Source organism: Tympanuchus pallidicinctus, unplaced genomic scaffold, assembly GCF_026119805.1.
Source record: "Tympanuchus pallidicinctus isolate F22 unplaced genomic scaffold, pur_lepc_1.0 scaffold30, whole genome shotgun sequence".
Lineage (NCBI taxonomy): Eukaryota > Metazoa > Chordata > Aves > Galliformes > Phasianidae > Tympanuchus > Tympanuchus pallidicinctus.
This window is the reverse complement of record NW_026294748.1, coordinates 3,916,174-3,934,278: the sequence shown is the minus strand read 5'-3', so window position 1 is coordinate 3,934,278 and position 18,105 is coordinate 3,916,174. Positions and strand designations below refer to the sequence as shown.

At 51.8% G+C, this 18,105-nt stretch overlaps 1 protein-coding gene across 3 annotated transcripts in view; it reads right to left on the bottom strand.

Moving 5' to 3' along the window:
* OPCML (opioid binding protein/cell adhesion molecule like) overlaps positions 1–18,105 on the bottom strand; it is a 289,316-nt gene that overhangs the window by 239,738 nt on the left and 31,473 nt on the right. Inside the window, exons 1-2 of one of the 3 annotated variants that reach the window (XM_052697528.1) lie at positions 13,279–13,470; positions 12,955–13,146 (exon numbers count right to left, since the gene is read on the bottom strand). In XM_052697528.1, the coding sequence (XP_052553488.1) occupies positions 12,955–13,015 (61 nt within the window). In that variant the 5' untranslated portion in view covers positions 13,016–13,146; positions 13,279–13,470. Of the gene's footprint in view, positions 1–12,954; positions 13,147–13,278; positions 13,471–18,105 lie in introns of those variants that run through there. The other 2 variants (XM_052697526.1, XM_052697527.1) reach the window with 2 other exon arrangements.

Sequence of the window (18,105 nt, the reverse complement as noted above, 5' to 3'; positions counted from 1 at the left end):
AGTTTGGCCTTTTCTGCCCCACAAAGAGCAATCCCCCATTGGTGCTGCAGGGATGGGGCAGCGCTGAGCCTGGGGAGACGATAGCAGGAGCCCCTCCAACCCCCCCCTCAATAGGGGGGAATCGCCCTTTCCCAGCAAAATGTCAACATCTCCCATTTCTGTCCTGAATCATCACCAACCACTTTTTGGAAATGTCAGAACTCAGACTTTAGGGATTACTGAGGGAGGTGAGAATTGGAGGCTGCAGCTTTGAGCTGCGGCGGTTCCCCTCCATCCCACACTGCCCCAACTGCAAGCTGCCAGGAAGGAAAAGAAAAAAAAAAAAGAAGAAAGAAAGAAAGACAGACAATTTTTGGATGCTGACTTTTTCCCTCACGGTGTAATTTATAGGATATGAAATAAATATTAGATATTGCACTGTGGCTGCGCGTCTCCTCAGAATGCATCTTCCTCCCTGTCCGAACGCTTGCTGTGGCCACAGGCTGCCAAAGCAGCCCCAAACATTACATGACAGCATGAAAAGGCAAAGAATCAAATTACAAAGAAATGGAGAGGAAAAAAAGTAATAATACATTGCAGCTGGATGTTTAAAAAGGCCAGAAAAACTTGCAGCTGCACGACACCGTGCGGAGCTGTGCAAGCTCAGCTAACGATAACTGAATCCCTGCTGCAGGGGTGAGCAGGGATTCCTGGCTGTGCAGCGACCTGGGAAGCTCAGTGGGGTGCTGGGGTCAGAGTGCAGACCTTGCTGTGCTCCATTCCCCACTGCAAAGGGGCAGAACCCGGAGCTCGCTGTGCCCATGCCGCGCTCCTTCACGCGAGTGGCGTTTCTCATGCCTAACTAAATAATACATGGCAACATCAGGTATAAATTACAAGGAGGGAAGACAATGCGGGCTGAATGCATTAAGGCAGCAGCCCGGGTGCAGCGTGGCTCATTTGCAAGATGCTGCTGCAAAGTGCTGCGCTCCCGCTGCTGAGCCCACAGGTAGCAGCACGGAGAGCTGCAGGGCCAGCTCTGAGCAGGGCTTGGCTCGAGGAAAAGCACCTGACCTGACTGCAAAGAATGCTGCTGGCATCAAACCAGGGTGTTCCCGGGGAGCAGACTCCCGGCCCAGGCATTGCTATTTGCACGCTGGATGAATCCCCGGGGCTGATTGCCACAGCCTGAAATAGGCACTGCACCCAGGTACTGCTCATCCATTTCAAACTAAAAGAGGGGACATTCAGACTGGGCCTAAGTAAAAAGTTTGGTTTTTCTTTTTAAAATAAGGGTAGTGAAGTACTGGAACAGCTTGCCCAGACAGGTGGCTGATGCCCCATCGGGCTGGATGGGGCTCTGAGCACCCTGCAGGACCAAAGCAGCTTCCTCTAAGCAAAAAGCAACCAACAATTCCAACATCATTAAAGAAGCAAAACCCAAAGGTGGAACAAAAGGCAGCCAAAGCCCCTTTTCCCCAGAGATTCCCCAAAAAATGCCATGAATTCCCCAAAAAATACCCAGGGCATCTGCAAACTGCCTCCACAGTTTCCATCTGAAGCAGCACAGCACATCGCACTGCAAACAGGCTGAGCATCAACTCCAGGAGTATTTGCTGAATCACGCTTTCAGGGTCCTGCACTTAATTCTTCTGCAATGCATTTAATACCTTTGCTTCCTGTCCTAAAGAGCTCTGGGATTCACTGGATGGAGAGTGCAAACAGCTTTGACTCCAACCCCGTGCTCAGCTTTACAAGGAAATCATTCATTTGGATTTCCCTGATGAGCACTAAGGTAAAGCAGGTCAGTATTCAGCCTTACAGATATAAATAATAGTTGTGAGATGAACAAGCTCTGTGCCCTCCAGATCTCTTGCTGAGCATTTCTACACAGGGCTGGCCAAGGATGCATTGCTGAGTGCTTGCTTACCCCTCTGAAAAGGGGAAAAATGGGGTTTTAAGAGAATAATGCTTCATAATACCAGACAAGCTGTTGGATAAGGAAAAGACAAGACAGAAGGCCAGAGATGGTAAAAGCTACAGCTTGTAATTTCACTGCACCTTCTCTACTCAATAAAGGGGTTTCAGCCAGAGCATCTCTTCCATCCAATCCAAAACAGAGCTGAAGGGTGAGCTGATTGCATTGATCACACACACGTTTGCCTGGCAGGGAAAGCAGACCCGCCTATTGCTGCTCCCATCCAAAGGGCTCCACTGCCTTATTATGGGAATACATACAGCCAGCTCGGGGGCCAGGAAGCAAGGCTGCAGGGAATTCACTGCTCCCTGAGCAGAAGGAAGACGTGCAGGGAGAGCACAGCAGCAGCGGATGCTCAACCTCATCCCCAACACTGGTGCTAGAACAGATCCTCACACGGGATCCTTTCCACCCAGCTACTGTTAACCCTTCTGAGAGCAGCACATGCAGCAGGTCACGGGGATCTGGGGCTGCCCTGCGTGGCCATTAACCCTGAGGAAATCCCTTGTTACACAGCAGCACGCTCCTTTCAGCCAACCGCCTCCGCCTCCCCTGCAAGAGGCTGAGCTGTGCCTGCTGCGGTGTCTTCGAAGGAGAAGCCTATCAGCTCCAAACAGCCGAGACCTTTAGCTCAAATCCATTAATCCTCTTTATTAAACCCAGGTCACCTCTGAGTCCTGGCAAATTAACCAGCATCTCCCCACTGCAAGTACATCAAGAGGAAACGCGCTGTACAGCGCCTGTAATTTTCATGGACCAGGGCTCTGGGGTCAGAGGGCTTCCCGAGCTCCATTCTCTGCCTTTGTCAATTTAAAAGGGAACATCGGCTTGCTCTTGTATAAATTACAGGAGAGGCAGAGCAGGGGCTGCAGGGCACTCTGCAGCCTCCAGCCACAACACCACCCCCATCCTGCCCCAGGTGAGAGCACGGCACAGCAAGGCCACGAGCATCAATAGCAGGGAATAAACAGGGCTGGGGACATCCCCTGAGCACAGCCACCAGCAACCAACGGTGGTTGGGCACCGGGTGCTGAGCCTGGCATCCACCAAAGCTCCTTTGGCCCCTTGCCTTCATACTGCTGCTAATAAAAGCCGTGTCCCCATGCCAGCCCAGCTGGGAAGCGAGAAAAAGAGCCTGGGAAGGCTTTGCTCCAGCTCAGAAGTGGGTGGAAAATTGTTGCCTTGTTCCCTGAAATTCCACCATTTGAAACATCTCCTCCCCCCTGCTGCAGTCTCCCGGTGGAGCCACTCTAATCATGGCCCTGCTGCTGAAGGGCCATGGATGTTTGCTGGGCTGGGGAGACTTTGGGCCAACTGCATCGTAAGCACTATTATGAATCCAGAAAGAGAGCTCCAGCGTGGGGGGAATGGAGGCTGTAAGTTTGGAACCAGGACAGAGGAGGGACTCGGACCCACAGCACTGCCCAGGACACAGCCCCTGCTCCTGCAAACTGCATTCTCAAGGCAAACCAACTTCCCAGAGCAATTTTTGCCAGCAAGGAGTACTTTTTCAAGGGGAAAAAAAAAAAAAAAAAAAAAATGCAGTGGAAAAATCCCCAAGCAGCTCAATAAGAGCTGTGAGCATCACTTCCATACCCCCGAGACAGCTCCACGCAGCCCTCATGAGCCACAGCCGTGCCACCCCGGGGCTGCACACACTGACTTCTGCTGAGACCTCCAGTTTTAGCCCAGCTAAGGACAGCAGAGGATCTCAACCCTCACCCTTCGCCCTACAGCAGGGTCTGAGTTAGTGGCAGGGTCACAGCACCGCATTTTAAATCTCCCAGCCGCCAGCTTGCATCACGCCTTTAGTTTCTTATTAAAAAGACAATTTCTGGCTGTATTTAATCACCGCAAGGTCATTGCAGTGACAGTTGTCAGCATCCCAGCCCGGGAGCTGGAGGAGCACAGCCCCATCCCGCTGACCAGATAAAGGACCGGGCGCTGGGCCTCATCTCCTTGTTTGCAGTCGTGAGGCGCCCACCTCCGTGTGCAGATGGAGGTGTGGGTGGGTCGGTGTCAGCACCCCGCAGGTGCTCGGGGAAGCTGCCGTTCCCTCTGCTCATCAGGAGCCCCGAGGAGAGAAATTGCATCGTTCCCTTTGCGGCCCTCTGCCCACCTCGAACCAATTTCTCTTCCTTTTAATTCAATTCAGCTCCTCCTGACCTTGGCTGGCTGGTGTTGCAGAGTTTCTCTCAACAGATAGCACCAATTACAGAGGTGCGAAAATGGAAGGCTTTCAATTTGGAGAACAAACCCAAGGAACTGGAACTTTATTGAACTGAGAAACAGGGGGTGGAAATGGGGAGGAGGATAGGGGCATAAGCTCAGAAATATTCCTTATATTCACATCAGAAACCAAACGTTGTGACCATTTCCTTTAGAGGGGAAGGTGAAGGTCTTGCCACAAAGCACGGCTGCCCCAAGACATAAAAGCTCCCCTCTCCATCCCCATCTCTGCCACCTCCTCCAGCCATGCACCAAACCTCACTTGATCCACATGCAACCCAGCCTCGCAACAGCACAGAGGACAACATCACGCCACAAAGCTGCCTGCCACACCAACACGAAGAACAAAGAGGTCCTCCCAGCCACATTTTGGCTGGCTGGCACATCAGGGCTGGCTCAGCATCCTCTTTTGGATACTTCCTCCCAAGCCCCAGCCCTATGGGCCAACACAAGGGACGAGCAGCTCACTCTGGCCTCCCTTAAGAGCTTCCAGGAGCTCACAGGCTCGTGGTTTTGCAGCCAGCACGTAGCACCTCCTGGATCTCCGGCCAAGCCGCGACCGCAGCTCCCCCCAACGACTGCCCATAAATCCTCCAGGTCGGTAAACAGCCGAATTACGGCTCCCCGCCATTGCTTAGCTGCTTTTGACACTAATTGCTCTGCGGAGTGTGTGCAACTGGCAACACCTTATTAAAAGTGAAATATATTATACTGTCCACTTATTGCTACTTTATAAAGATAAAGCACCCCGACTATAGGCAAAGGCTGGCAAAGGCATCCAGCAGCAGCCCCGGAGCAGCCGGCGGACGCTGCAGCGCACAGAGCAGAAGCACGGCGAGCATTACTGGGATAAATGTGTGCTCTCAGTTCAACTGCAGAGTGTTTCCATTTTGAGCCCAAGGGTTGAGAGAAGAGCGTGCTTGAGAATTTCCTCTCCATTCGCCTCCTGGTTTCAGCTCTGAGATCAGCACTCTCAGACCTACAGAGAAGTCGGATGGAGACGAGGCATGGAAGGACAAGGGCATCCAGAACGTGCTGCCCTCCTGCCTCCACCAACAGCAGCAAAGAGTGCCCACTGACTCACAAAGCCACGTTCGTTGCCTGCTTGTCACCAACCGGTGCTCAGCAACCTCCACACATCACCCCTGGGCATCACAGCTCTGACAGCTCCCAAGTGCAAGCCTTGGTGCCCCAGCTCCACGTCAGCACAGCAGAGAAATTTTGGGGTTCAATGCACTGATTTCAGTCTTTTGACTGTGTTTCTCAGAGGATGAATCTGAAACCTGCTGTTTCACAAGGAAAAACACTTAGAAGCCTCCAGTTCAGATTTGGAACTACAGCAAGGACGTGTCTTTTAACACATCTCTCCATGCATGCCTTAGGCAAGTCATTCTCCCTCTTTATTCCTTGGCTTCTCTGTCTGCACAAACAGGGACCATGAAATTTCTCTTCTTCGTGAAGTGTTTTAAGATCTACAGGAACAACCATGACACACAAGCAAGACCCGATACCACGTTTCAGTAATGAACATTTCGATCCAGTCCCTCAAGCCTCCCCTCACCACCTGATTTGGAGAGAATTTTTGCTCTTGTTTCTTAATTAAAATGCTGTTTCTAGTAGTGAACGTGACAGCCAGCAGAAGACTGGAGGAAGGCAAACACAGGGATGTCACCAAAGAGTTCTGCAGCCTGGGGAGCTCACAGAGACGAGGTACAGAAAGCCATGGGCTTAAGGGGGAAAACATCAGCTTCTGCGAATTTGTTTTCTGTAAAAATGGAGATATTCCTCATGCACATCACAGGATCCATCACATCCACATCCCACGTGCACTCTGCAGAGCGCCCCTGCTCTTATTCATCACATATTGGTTATTTCCCCCGTGGCAGAGACACAGGGTCACCTCCATCAGCTCCGAGCACCGCGGGCGCAGAGGCTGCACTTCAGGCCCTGTAGGAAATGGTGTGTCCTAAGCAACGTATCTGAAATACCCAGACTCTCTGGTTCAACAGGTTCAAATCCAAGCAGGATCAATACCTTCTCACTCCTGAGGTATCAGCAGGTAATTGGGTATCACGCAGTGATGAGCAACCTAGTTTGCTCAGAAGCTGCAAACTTTAATCTTCATCCATTCCTGCTACGCAGAATGGAGAGGGAGGAACAGATCAAAGGAGAGCAGATCAAATTCAGCTGCATTTGGACACAGATTGCAGAAAAAAAGGGACTCATTCTTAAGCAAAACGGCTCAGGCTCCTAAGGCTCAACACGTTGGTAAGACTCGAGTACAATATATCAGAAGTCACTGTTCCTCGTGCAGCCACCTGCAGTCTCAGCACTGCTTTGGGGCTGCTCCTGATCGCCCGACTTTGCAGGCAGCCAAGTTTACACAGCAGCACCTCTGCAACACCTACATCTACCTCCAGCCTCCAGCCATGGTCCTGTTTCCAACCTGTAGGAGCCCATACCAGGGGGTCCCTTTTCAGCAAGGAGGGTCAAATCACTGTCTTCTACACCACCAGAGCTGGCGAGGACAAGGAGATGCTACCCCACGCTCCGCAGGCTGGAAGGTGCCACCTGGCTGCAGAAGATTGCCACCTTGGCCACATTAAGAAGGGACAAGGCAGATGGATGGGCCGAGACAGACAGAAGAACGCCACGGGCAGCAGAACGACCTGCTTGACAGATTTCCCTACTGATCAAAGCTAACTTTGCTCAGGGCTTTTGACATCTGATTAATTACATCGCACCAGCTTGCTCCCAAGGTTCCGTTTCAGTGCTCCTCACCTCCCATGCTCATGGGGCTCTGCAGCAGAACACGGTGCCAGAAGAGGAGGGACGGAGGGAGGGCAGCTCTGCCAAATGCCCTGGTCTGTTCCTGTATGCCCTGAGATAAGGAGGGGACGGCTGGGAGCAGAGCCCCTTTGTCTGCAGAGTGTTTGTCGCGGGCAGATAGGACGCATCCGCCTCACGCTGACATTTTGGTGACCAAATTAACATGCGCCGCCATGGAGACTAAATGTCATTAGCCTCATTAGAAGCGATCGCATTAAAAGAAAGACCAAAAAAAAAAAAAAATTAAAGTGAAAATTAGCCAAAGCTATTTGATAAAACAACAGGGAGATCCAGCAGGGAGCAGACGGCCAACGCCAACTGCGTGGGATGGGAAGGGTTGGGTGGAGGTCTCCACGGGCTCCGCTGTCACATCCAGCCCTGATGCAGCCAGCACTGCCATACGTAGTCAGACATGTGCCTGGCTGTGCATGGCTGTGTCTAACAGGGACGACTGGGGGCTTTTTTTTAGCAGCATCCAACTCCAGGTTTCTCTCGGATGCTTCCCGTTCGATTACCGGCCAATGCCAACCGCATTTTGCTTATGTGCTGTGACAAGACTGCTGCACAAGGTGGAAGGATTAGTGGAGTAAGTATTGTTTTGCCCTTGTAAAGAGAAGAATTTTTCCTGTAGCCCTTCTTGCTATGCAAACGCCATTTCCTTTGGGGAGGGAGAAGTCAGAGGGCCCTTGCAAGATCCTGCTTATGACAGAGCAGATTTGAAAGCCCAGAGATCTCCTTCCCCCTCCTTCCCTTCTGTCAAAAATTATAATCATCATTTTCCAGCTTGCTGAACAATCAAAGTGTGGCCTATATTTGCTGAAGCTCCTTCCACACGCTACATGCATAGCAACAAGTACAGGAAACAAAAGCCAGAAGTAAACAGTGGCGCAGGAAGAGGCGATGGGATGGTGGGTGGATGTGGATGAAGGCTCCTTGTAGCCAACGTGTGGGATGCACAGCATGGACCCCCCAGTGCCCTCCATTGGTGCTGCTCTGGGAGCCTGAAGCCTGCTGTGAAAACCCCTTCCATGGTCTGCAAGGAACGTGGGGATGAGAAGTCCCTGTTCGTTGAGGAACAGTTGGACTAAATGACCTCTGAAGGTCCCTTCCACCTCAAATGGTTCTATGCCTATGACAAATGCACCTGGGCCATTTCATTAGTGGACACAGCAATGTTCCTGCTGTCACAGAAGGGATTTCAGCCCTTTTGCTGTAGGTTCACTCGGTCCACAAGCAACTGCTGACTTAGCCACCATGAAGGAACCCACAGTCCCCAGCTCAAACAATCCTACGTGCCCCACTAGGAGGCTTTACCCCATGTTAAACCCACCAGTGGTCAGCCCTGGCCAACAGGACAGACCTCCTGTTGTTTTTCACCCCAGGCCAACGCACTCCAGCCTCAGCATCCATCCCAAAGCACGGACCCAGCAGGACAACATGCTGGGCTCCCCTTCCCTGCAGATTGCAGACAGCTTCCATCTCCAGAGCTGTCAATCCAGCACTTCTCACTAGCGCTGAATTCACAGAAAAGTAAACCTAAAAATAACTCTTTTTCTTCTTCCCCCCTTTCCTCGCCTCATCGCACACGTGTCCTGCAGGCACATGACTGTGCTGCACAGGCAACAAGTCCAGCATCCCTGCATGGCCCCACTGACGCACCGGTGCCACCGCATCATGCTGAGCCCTGCTGCCCAGGGCTGATGTGTCCATCCATAGCATCCAGCCTACAGAGATTCAGTCACCCTTAGAGCACGGTAATGCACTCCCAGAGCTGATGGGAAGCAGGCAGGTAAGTGATTCTTTCCTCTAAGTAAGGAAAAAAAAAATGGTAAAGGAAAAAAAAAGAGGAGTTTCCTTATAAACCCACCCACTGAGAAGCAAGTGTCAAAGCCACCTCTGTATGCGTAGTTGCTGCATTGGTAATTATAAGTACCATGCCTTCATTAGAGAAAGGGAGGGAAGGAGATTTGTGGCAGAGCTGTTATTATTTTTAAGTTTAAACAAAAAAAGAAAAAAAAAGAGGACAAGTTTGACAAGCTGAGATCACAGCCCACCCTGCACACAGTAGCAGCTGGGAGCTGTGCTGGGATTTGCCTGTCTGGGAATGGGAAAAGGATAGGGCTGCAAAGCCCAGGCTGACTGCAGGTCAGCTTTGAGCACAAATGACCCCATAGATTTTGATAAGGAAAAAAAAACCACACATATATATACATATATATATGTGTGTTTGTAAAGACGATACTCGGTTTTGGAGGGGATCTCTTTTGTGGACAGGATAGTGGGTGACCACCAGCTCTGGGTGCAAACACACAGAGGTTCATCACGCTCTATCCAAGCTGAGCACAAACTTCAAATTGAATATTCAAGTGTAAAATAGGAACATAGCTGTTTATGCAACTTCAGATCCACCATAACCAAACATTCAGGCCTTTGGGGAAGATTTTCAAAAGCATCACTTAATGTACCCAGCTCCCATTGGTGCCTTTGAACCATTTCTCTCATTCCAGCTCCAATGTCAGTACTTCACAGAGACTCACACCAGCAGACTCCTCCATCCAGCTGTTTGCAACCACAGAACGACACACAGAGGGGATGCTGTCAAAGGGAATCTGCTGGAATAAGCAAAGCAAGATCCTCCATCCAGTTTGGTGCACCCTGGAAGGCAGCAACCGGAGAGAGCAGCCCCAGAGCCCCTAGAACAAACTGTTCCAGAAAACTACAATGCAGAGAGTTTGCAAAGAGGAAAAAGCTGCATTTGCTCCTTCTTCTATCACAATCCTTCCTGATACCGCTTAGAAAGGCAAACGGGAGCCCAGGGCATAGGGCTGCTAATGGGATCTCTTCCCCAACATCTCTGACTGATGGAGGGCTGATGGCCACAGCAGTGCAGCCACTACCATCCCCAGCCTTCGAGAGAGCTCAGAAAATCCCTTTTAGTCTAAGTTGGAAACGACACTGAAGCAGAACTAACGTGCTCCAGGTACTTACTCTTCGGCTTAGTTGCAGGGATCAGCAGCTCTCTGCCTGCTCTGCATCCCCTTTGGCAGAGGGGTCACAGTTGAGCCCCCAATTGAGAATGCAGTGGCATCCGGTAACCCCAAGCCCAGCCATCACTCCTGAACAGGAAGCAAACAGCTTTTGTAACTCCTGCCGTGCCTATTTCTTCATTTTAGACTGCATTTTCATCCACCACCAACGCCACACAGCCCACGTGAGGCTCAGTTACAAGCGGGTGCAGAAAGCAAGTCCTACATGCGAGAGGTGACAGCAGGGCACTGGGGACTCTGCCCAGCAGGCTCCCAGATGCCAGGACCTGCAGCACCAGGAGCAGCTGTCTTGCAGCCTGCACTGCCACAGCTCCGAGCCTGCAGGGCTCGAGCCCCAGCTGGGAAGGAGCCACTGCCATGACAAGCCATTTTGCCAAGCCAGCAAAGGCAGCAATATAAATGTCTAAACAAGCTGACGCGCATTGATTTTTGCCACCAGTAGAGCCATGATGTCATGCCATAACTGCATCCTTCCCATCAGGAGGAGCCCACCTCAGAAAGCACTGTCACCCAGGAGCCCTGCCCAAAGCCAAAGACAACAACATTAGCCTTAGAAATTGTTTTGCATGGGAACTCGTCTGACAAAGAAATAAAGAGCTACAGAGTAAGATGCTATCTATGAGCAGAGGGGTCAGGGTTTCATTACTGCATTAACCTTTCGTGTCTTTACATTCCACAGCAGTGAACTGGTAACGAGACAATGCGAGTCCCAGTGGGAAAAAAAATATACATCTTTCCTAACAAAGGTAAAAGGAGGAAAATGAAAAGGAAAAGCAAAGAACAGAGGTGGGAGAGAAAGAGGGAAAAAACTGGCAAATAAGCTATTACAGCTAATAATAACTTCGCAGCGCTATTTTCTGCAGGAGCCTTCAAGTTGTGATGTTTCCCTTCACTCTAATTACACCTCTAAAAGCAGGTTCCCTTCTCACTTTAACCACCCCATGAGAAACTCCCGCAGGATGCACACACAAATGGTGAGGAAAAGAGTTCACGCTTCACAAACAGCCTCTGCACATCCCAGGGGAGCATCACCTGCACAGAGCACGTGGGATTCTTGCTTGCAAAAAAAAAATCAACAGTATTAAAAACCCAACGGAAGACGCAGGCCCCAGGGGTCGGAAAAGGACCAAGGCAGCAGCTTGGCACACCAGAACGCTTTCCTTCCTCTACTGCAGGCAGCAGGTTTCTGTGTGATGGATTAACAGCTGAGCCCAGCTGGGCAAATTCCTAGGCTGGTTTGACTCAGGGGACATTCAGAGCCAAAGCAGATATTGCTGCTCAATATAAATAAGAAGGCAAAGCTACAACGGGAAAGTGCAGATCAAGAAACCTCTCCCAAGTTACTGGAGGCTTAACTGCATGGTCCATTTTCTTCTGGATGCTGCCTTGCATCCATTTCATTGCAATTTCAACCCAACAGCACTAGGCAGACAAGCTGCCCCCACGCCAGGAAAACCCACTGCCATGTTTTGCTCCAGATAAGACACTGCAATACTTCCCCTGAAAATCCCTTGTACTCTCCAATGGATGAGTGCATCATCCCTGCTCCCACGTGCTCTCTGCTGTGCTATAGGTGCACCATTTTGACTCGTGGCTTTCTGGGGAGCCAAAAACAACACATGAAAGGCATTGCTGTTGGAGGTCCTCCAGTGGCACGTCTTGCCCAGCCCATGCCCACCTAGCACACATCGTGTCGCCCTGCCACCGCAGCAAGCATCAGTGGAACCCAAGCATCAATCAGCAGCACCCAGCCCATGTCTGTGGCTGTTTCATCCCTCAGGCACTGCACCCCTGGACACAGACGGTCCCATGACGTGAGTCTCCAGCAGCAACTTGGAGCCCAAGCACTCCTGTGCTCATCACAGCTGTCTCACAGAGGTGAGAGCTGTTTTCCAGCTATGACACAGCTCATCTCTTCCCCCTCCAGCTTCTCACACAGCCCAGCCCAGCACAGAGAAGCGCTGGAACTAAACCACAGAGAACGGCTCAAATTGCAGCTGTGCATCTTCCCTGCCCTCCTGAGTCCAACATAATTCTCACTGACAGTCATGAAAAACACATGTTGGGCTGAGATAGGATCCGAGCCTCAACATCCAGTCCCCATCTGTTTCAACAGGGGCTGCAATCTTTTCAGCTGCTAGAAGCATGCATCCTTGTCTGAAAATACCAGTGACTTGTCCCCCAGGAGCAGCTCTGCTGCCCACTCTGCTGCTTCCCCCTCCCCATGGATACGCTGCAGAGCTGTGCTCACTGCCCCATTGCTGAGCATCAGCTCAGAGCCGGTCTCAATGCAAACCTCACGTCTCCCCCTCATCTTAAGGCCAGTCTGCATTTTGAGAGCCTCCTGCCCAGCACACAGCAGCCGAGCACCTTTGCTGCAGGTGGGCTCATTCTTGCAGGTGCCCACATCGGGGGCTTCATCTTCACTTTGTAAAAGCAGGCACGGGGCTGGCAGCCCGTTTTGCCCAGTGGCAATCAGCAGGGATGCGAGGGAGCAGGGTGAACAGCACAACAGCTCACACAGGAGAGAGGGATGCAGGAGATGCCCAACTTGGAAGGGGAAAGAGCTGCGTGATCCCAGCTCCCACCACGTCTAGACAGGGCTTGGACAGAAGAACCGGCGCTTCCCATGCAGGCAGCACGCACACTCGATGTGCAATGCCATCCTCCTGCACTGCCAGCACCCAGAGCTCTCCCCAGAGGCCAGCTTGCTGCCTTGAACCCTGCTGCAAGCACTCGCCGAGCCCTGATGCAGAGCAACTCGCTGCTGCGTGCAGCCAAGCACTACAGGCATCAAGTCCGGGTCCCCCCAGCACGCACCACCACCTCTCCATCCTCTGCACCGCTCCCCTCTAGGCCCCGGGGGGGGGAAAAGCTTCCCGCACTGCCTACCTGGGATGAAGAGCAGGGCAGTGGTGGCGGTGAAGACGATCCAGCAGGCAGGATGGTACATCTTGGAGCTGCGGTCGGCTCGCGGCTGATTTGCTTGCTTGCTTGCTGCTGCCGCCGCTGCTTTCGTCTGCGTTGAATGCTGAGCAGGTTTAAATCCAATGTTTGCAGTGGGAGGGAGACTGAGTTAGCGAGCTGGAGAGAGAGAGAGAGAGAGAGAGGGAGAGAGAGAGGAGCAGGCAGTGAGCGGCTCCGATTTTTCCTCGCACACGCACGCACAACTAGCCCGAAAAGCACCGGGCTCCGGCCGTGCACGGGGAAGCAGACCTCCTACCGGGCACCCATTGGTTCGGGTTGCTGACTGACACCCGCACACTCTCTCTGTGCCACCGGGGAGTTCAACACGGGCATCATCCCCCCCGCACCCCCCCTCCCCCGGGCACGAGGACCCGCACGTCCCACGGCCGCCTTCAGCCCAGCAGCGGTGATGTAAGCACGGGGCTCTGCCCACACCGTGCCCCCAGCCGGGGCTGGCAGCCCCCCAGCTCGCCCCTCTCAGGGCCCCCCCGGGAGCAGCCGGCAGCTCTGCCTGCTGCCAAGGGAGGCGAGCAGAGGCTCCCAAGCTTGGGAGCGTGAGTGGGTGGTTTTTGCACAAAAATCTGACACAGAGAACTGTCTCCTTGCACCCCAACCAGAGCTCTATTTTTTCCCCCCTTTCTGTGCATTAAGCAGCTCCCAGAGGACACCCAGAACGGGGTTCTCTGCTCTTGCTGACTGCCAAACCGATCCCACCCAGCTTCCACCAAAGCAGAGTTTTTAAATCCTCTCCTTGCACCCCGCTGCCCCCCCACATCACATTCCCACACTGCTGCCCAGCCCTGAGCATCCCCAACACACCGCCATCCATCCCTCTGCCACGTGCCCCAGCTCCCCAGCTCCATCCCCAGCTTCCTCATGGGGGCACAGTGATACCTGCCAGCCATAAAGCCCCCCCTTCACACAGCCCCCCCCCTCGGCTCAGTGCATTTCTGCACCCCAGGGATCGGTTCTGCCGCGTTGTGAAGAAGTTTCCAAATGGAAGAACGCTGCTTTTTGACGTTCACCAAACAACAGAAAGAGCTTCTTGTTGCACATTCATCGTGGCTTTGTTAAAAATATATCGTGAGCCTTTTAAAATGCATAAGGGCAAACTGAATCGGCTCCTTTGGCACGACACCATCTCTTTCCCCATTACTTTTAGGCTTTAAGTCTCTTTTTGCTTTGAATTGCAGGCCAGCCTAAAGGTGCTTTTAGCCAAGGCTTTGGGCTTTTAGCTCTGTACTCACTCTTTTTGGCACCACGAGCTCCCACATGTTGCCCTCTACCATCCCACTATTTTCTTTTGCTTCCACCTTCGTATCTCCTTTTCAACCCCCCCCCCATCCAGGGGGCACAGCACTGTAACCTCCCTTCTCCCTCCACACCCCTTCTGGCCATAAAGGCATCATCTGCCAATGAAACAGAAAATAAAGCAGAAAAACCATCGACTTCCCCCCCATGCTGCTTTCCCCCCCACAGAAACAAGAGCAGGAAGGGCACCTCCCCACGTGCAACACCACAACCACAGCGCTCACCCAACGAGGGATGGAAGCCAAAAAACACACTACCAGGACAAACTCGGGTTGCATTTCACCCATCCATCTCTATTCATTTCCTATTCCCCATGAATAAACCACAAGTTCTTCAAAAGCTTTTAACTCAACCCTGTTCCCAACGTCATCCACTGAAGGCACCCCACCTCCCAGCCCTTTAGGTGAGTTTGTGCACGATGCAGCAAACGCGCCCGGGGATTTTTATCTTTTAATGGGAGTAAAGCTACATTGTTCACAACAGCCTTGACCTCTGGAAGAGCTAAACCATCGCACTGAGCAAAAAAAAAAAGAAAAACAAGCAGCCTCGTTCAGCCTGAGATGAGCACAGCAATGTTTCCCTGCTGGATTTCCCTTCGTTGACACCCAAATGGCCGACAATGAGCAAATTCATCCTCCCAAGCAAACCTGTGCAGCTCAGACCCGTCCTGCCAACCAAGAGGGGTTTTGGGGCGCAAGACCCTGCATGGCCACTGAGCGAGCCAGCTCCCCCTACACCCCTCCCCAGACCACAAAGGCATCACTCTTCACTTCACAAAGGATTTGGGAAACCCACCCAAGGAAAAACGCAATGCTGTCATCCTCACAGAACCAAAAGGAAGGAACAAAGAAATAATTTCTAATTAGCGATCGCGTTTGATGGGCTCAGAACAAGCGTGCTGCTCCGCTTTCAAACCCAGAGCTGAAAAGCTATATTTGGGCACATTTTGAAACAACACATTCTGACTTCTTCTCCTCCCACAACATTCCTCCCGTATGCTAGGGCTCGCATTTCCACCCCAAAACCTTCCAATAACTATTAAACAAACCCAGCACCCGTTTAGCTGCTCTCCTTCCACGTACATTGGCTGATTAGACAAGCACAGCCTAGGACCAGAATTTCAGGACATCACTGCCTTTGCTTTCCCATCTGTAAAATGGGAACAACTGTGCTTGGGCAAAAGCATCTGTTGCTGCTCACTAGTGCAGGTCTGAACAGGGAATTGGCCTGTTCTGTTTGATCTCCAAGACAAAATAAAAGATGTATAAATATGTACTTCAGCAGCGGAGCTTTTCTGGGATGTTTGGGGATGTATAGGGTTGTTTGTTTCTTGATATAAGGCAGAGAATCTAAACTGTATATTCAAATTTGACAGCAGCACTGGATCTGAAAGCAGACATTATGGTCTGCTGGGCACATTTAAGCACCATTTCGATGTGCGTCTGCAGTATTTTTTCCCAAGCTGTCTTAATGCATATTTACATCCGGGACCCCCCCAGACTCCTGGAGGAATAACGCACTGCCTTAAGAAGCTGGAGGTCCCATGACTCTTCCCTTGCAGCCTCCACTTTCCGGTATGATGGGACAGAGCATCACGCCTATGGGCATCGTGCCTATGGGCTCAGTCCCACTGCCTGGTGCCCAGCTGCTGCTCTCCCTGCTGGCAGCGCCCTGCACAAGGCACAGCCACATCCCATCCCATAGGGCCCCCTCCCACCTTCCAACTCCCCCCCTTCTTCCTGTCCCCTCGCCTCTCCCTGCCTGTGTTTGCGTCTCTCCCTGAATGAAAGGCTACCCTTTTCTCCTTGACATCTTGTTAGAATGTGAATACAACATCTATTGATTTGCATTTCATGGAAGGGAAGAAGAAAAAAAAAAAGCAAAAAAAAAAAAGCCTCTCTGAACTCAGAGCTACTAAGGAAGTAAACAGAAGATGCCAGCAAAGGCCGCTCTGGGAGAACTGAGCTCCCTGCAGCCCTGCTCCTGGCGTTCCAGCATCAGCTCCATGCACAAGGAGACCACAGCAGCACCACAGATGCGTGTGCATCAGGTGGATGCATTGCCTCGTGCTGCTTCATGCTGGTGATGACCAGCAGCAGACAAGCTATCTCACAGTAAAGGCAAACCAAGGCAAATTCAGTTGGGCAGCAGCAAAATAGAAGGGCAAGCAGGCTGGGGCTCAGCAAACAGCACCGCTCACCTCCCCCTCGGAGGTGATGATCAGAGGCATTCCTCAGGTTGGTGTTAACCTGCAGGCAACACTGCAGAAATCAGCCATGCTGCACAGTGGAAAGGGTCCTGCTCCCCAGTAACGGGCAAGCAAAGCAGAGATCCACAGGGAGAGAAACCCCACGCCACGGAACAGGAGAGAGGAAGCAGCACTGTGGGTGAAGGCTGCCTCACCTACAGCAGCGGGGTGCTGGGAGGATTAATTAGTGCTTGTAAAGCACTTTGAAGATAAAGGCGACTTGTAGGAGCGCTCACACCCAGGTGGAGATGGGGAGCAGGGAACCCAGGCGCTGCAGGGTTCCTTATCTGGAGCTCAAGCTGCAGCCCTGGCTGGGCGAGTGCTGTGCGGGTTCAGATGAAAGGGAGAATGGGAAAATTTCTGCGGCGTGCAGGAGGAAAAAAAGAGAAAAATCAAACGTGTGCTGCTTGGGAAAAGAGAAAGAGAGAGAGAGATGAAAAGACTGGATCTAAGTCTCTAAAAGCTGAGGAGACCTGCTATTGATTCTGGCTTGGGAAGAAGGGGCCTGAACAAGAGCTGGTGTGTTGTTAAGTGCACTTAGCTCCTCTCGTTAGATGGCAGAATGGGGCCGGATGGATGGGGCACTAATTCCCATCACAAACCATTACAAGCCCAGAGCTGGACCAGGCACCTCTCCAAAGACTCCAGAGACTGTGTGCTCTGAGCACACAGCAAATCCAGGGACCCAGTGCTGTCCCCAGAGCACTGCATGACCCTGAGCCTCTGTCACACCTCCCCACGGGCAGGGGAAGGTTTGATGGGATGAAGCCATACTCATGCGAAGGCAGGCTGCCCAGGACCAAGTCACTGATTTCTGAGCACTTCCACAAACGGACTCTCCAAAATTCCCCTGGGCAAACTTTTCTTGACCATCCTCACCATAAAATAAAGCTTTCTTTTGTGTTTCAAGAGAGCATCGCAGAATCAAAGAACAGCTCAGGTTGGAAGCGACATTCAAGATCATCTGGTTCCAACCCCAGTCCCACAGCCAATCTGTGCCTATTGCCTCTTGGCCTGTCTTTAGGCACCCCAAGAAGATGCCAAGCTCTGTGCGTGCCTGATGCTCCTGGCCACCATCAAAGCCCCCAGCTCCCACCAAGTATTCTCCAATGGGCAGCAGCAGGGTGGGAAGAGCTGTGATGGAATTGTCTCCACCACAGCCTATAGGAGGCTCGGCCCGCTCAGAACTTGGATCTTTGACCATAGGAGTTGTCCCTTGCCATGTACAAAACATTATCTCCCTCTCCATTCCATCAGAAGCCAACCTTGCCAGCACTGGGGCACGGTTTCCTCCTCTCAGAGCCACATACTTTTGTTCCTCTAGCTGTGATCAAAATGAACATCGGGGGGATAAAGAAAAACCAAACCAGGGCATAAATGATGCATCTTGATCCATAAGCAGGAGGTGGCTCAAGGATAATCCCGGCATCACGTATGGGCTGTGTGCTTTGGAAGATGGGTTTTTTCCTTTTCCTACTTTTTTTTCTTTTTCTTTTTAATGAGAGAGAAAGAAAACA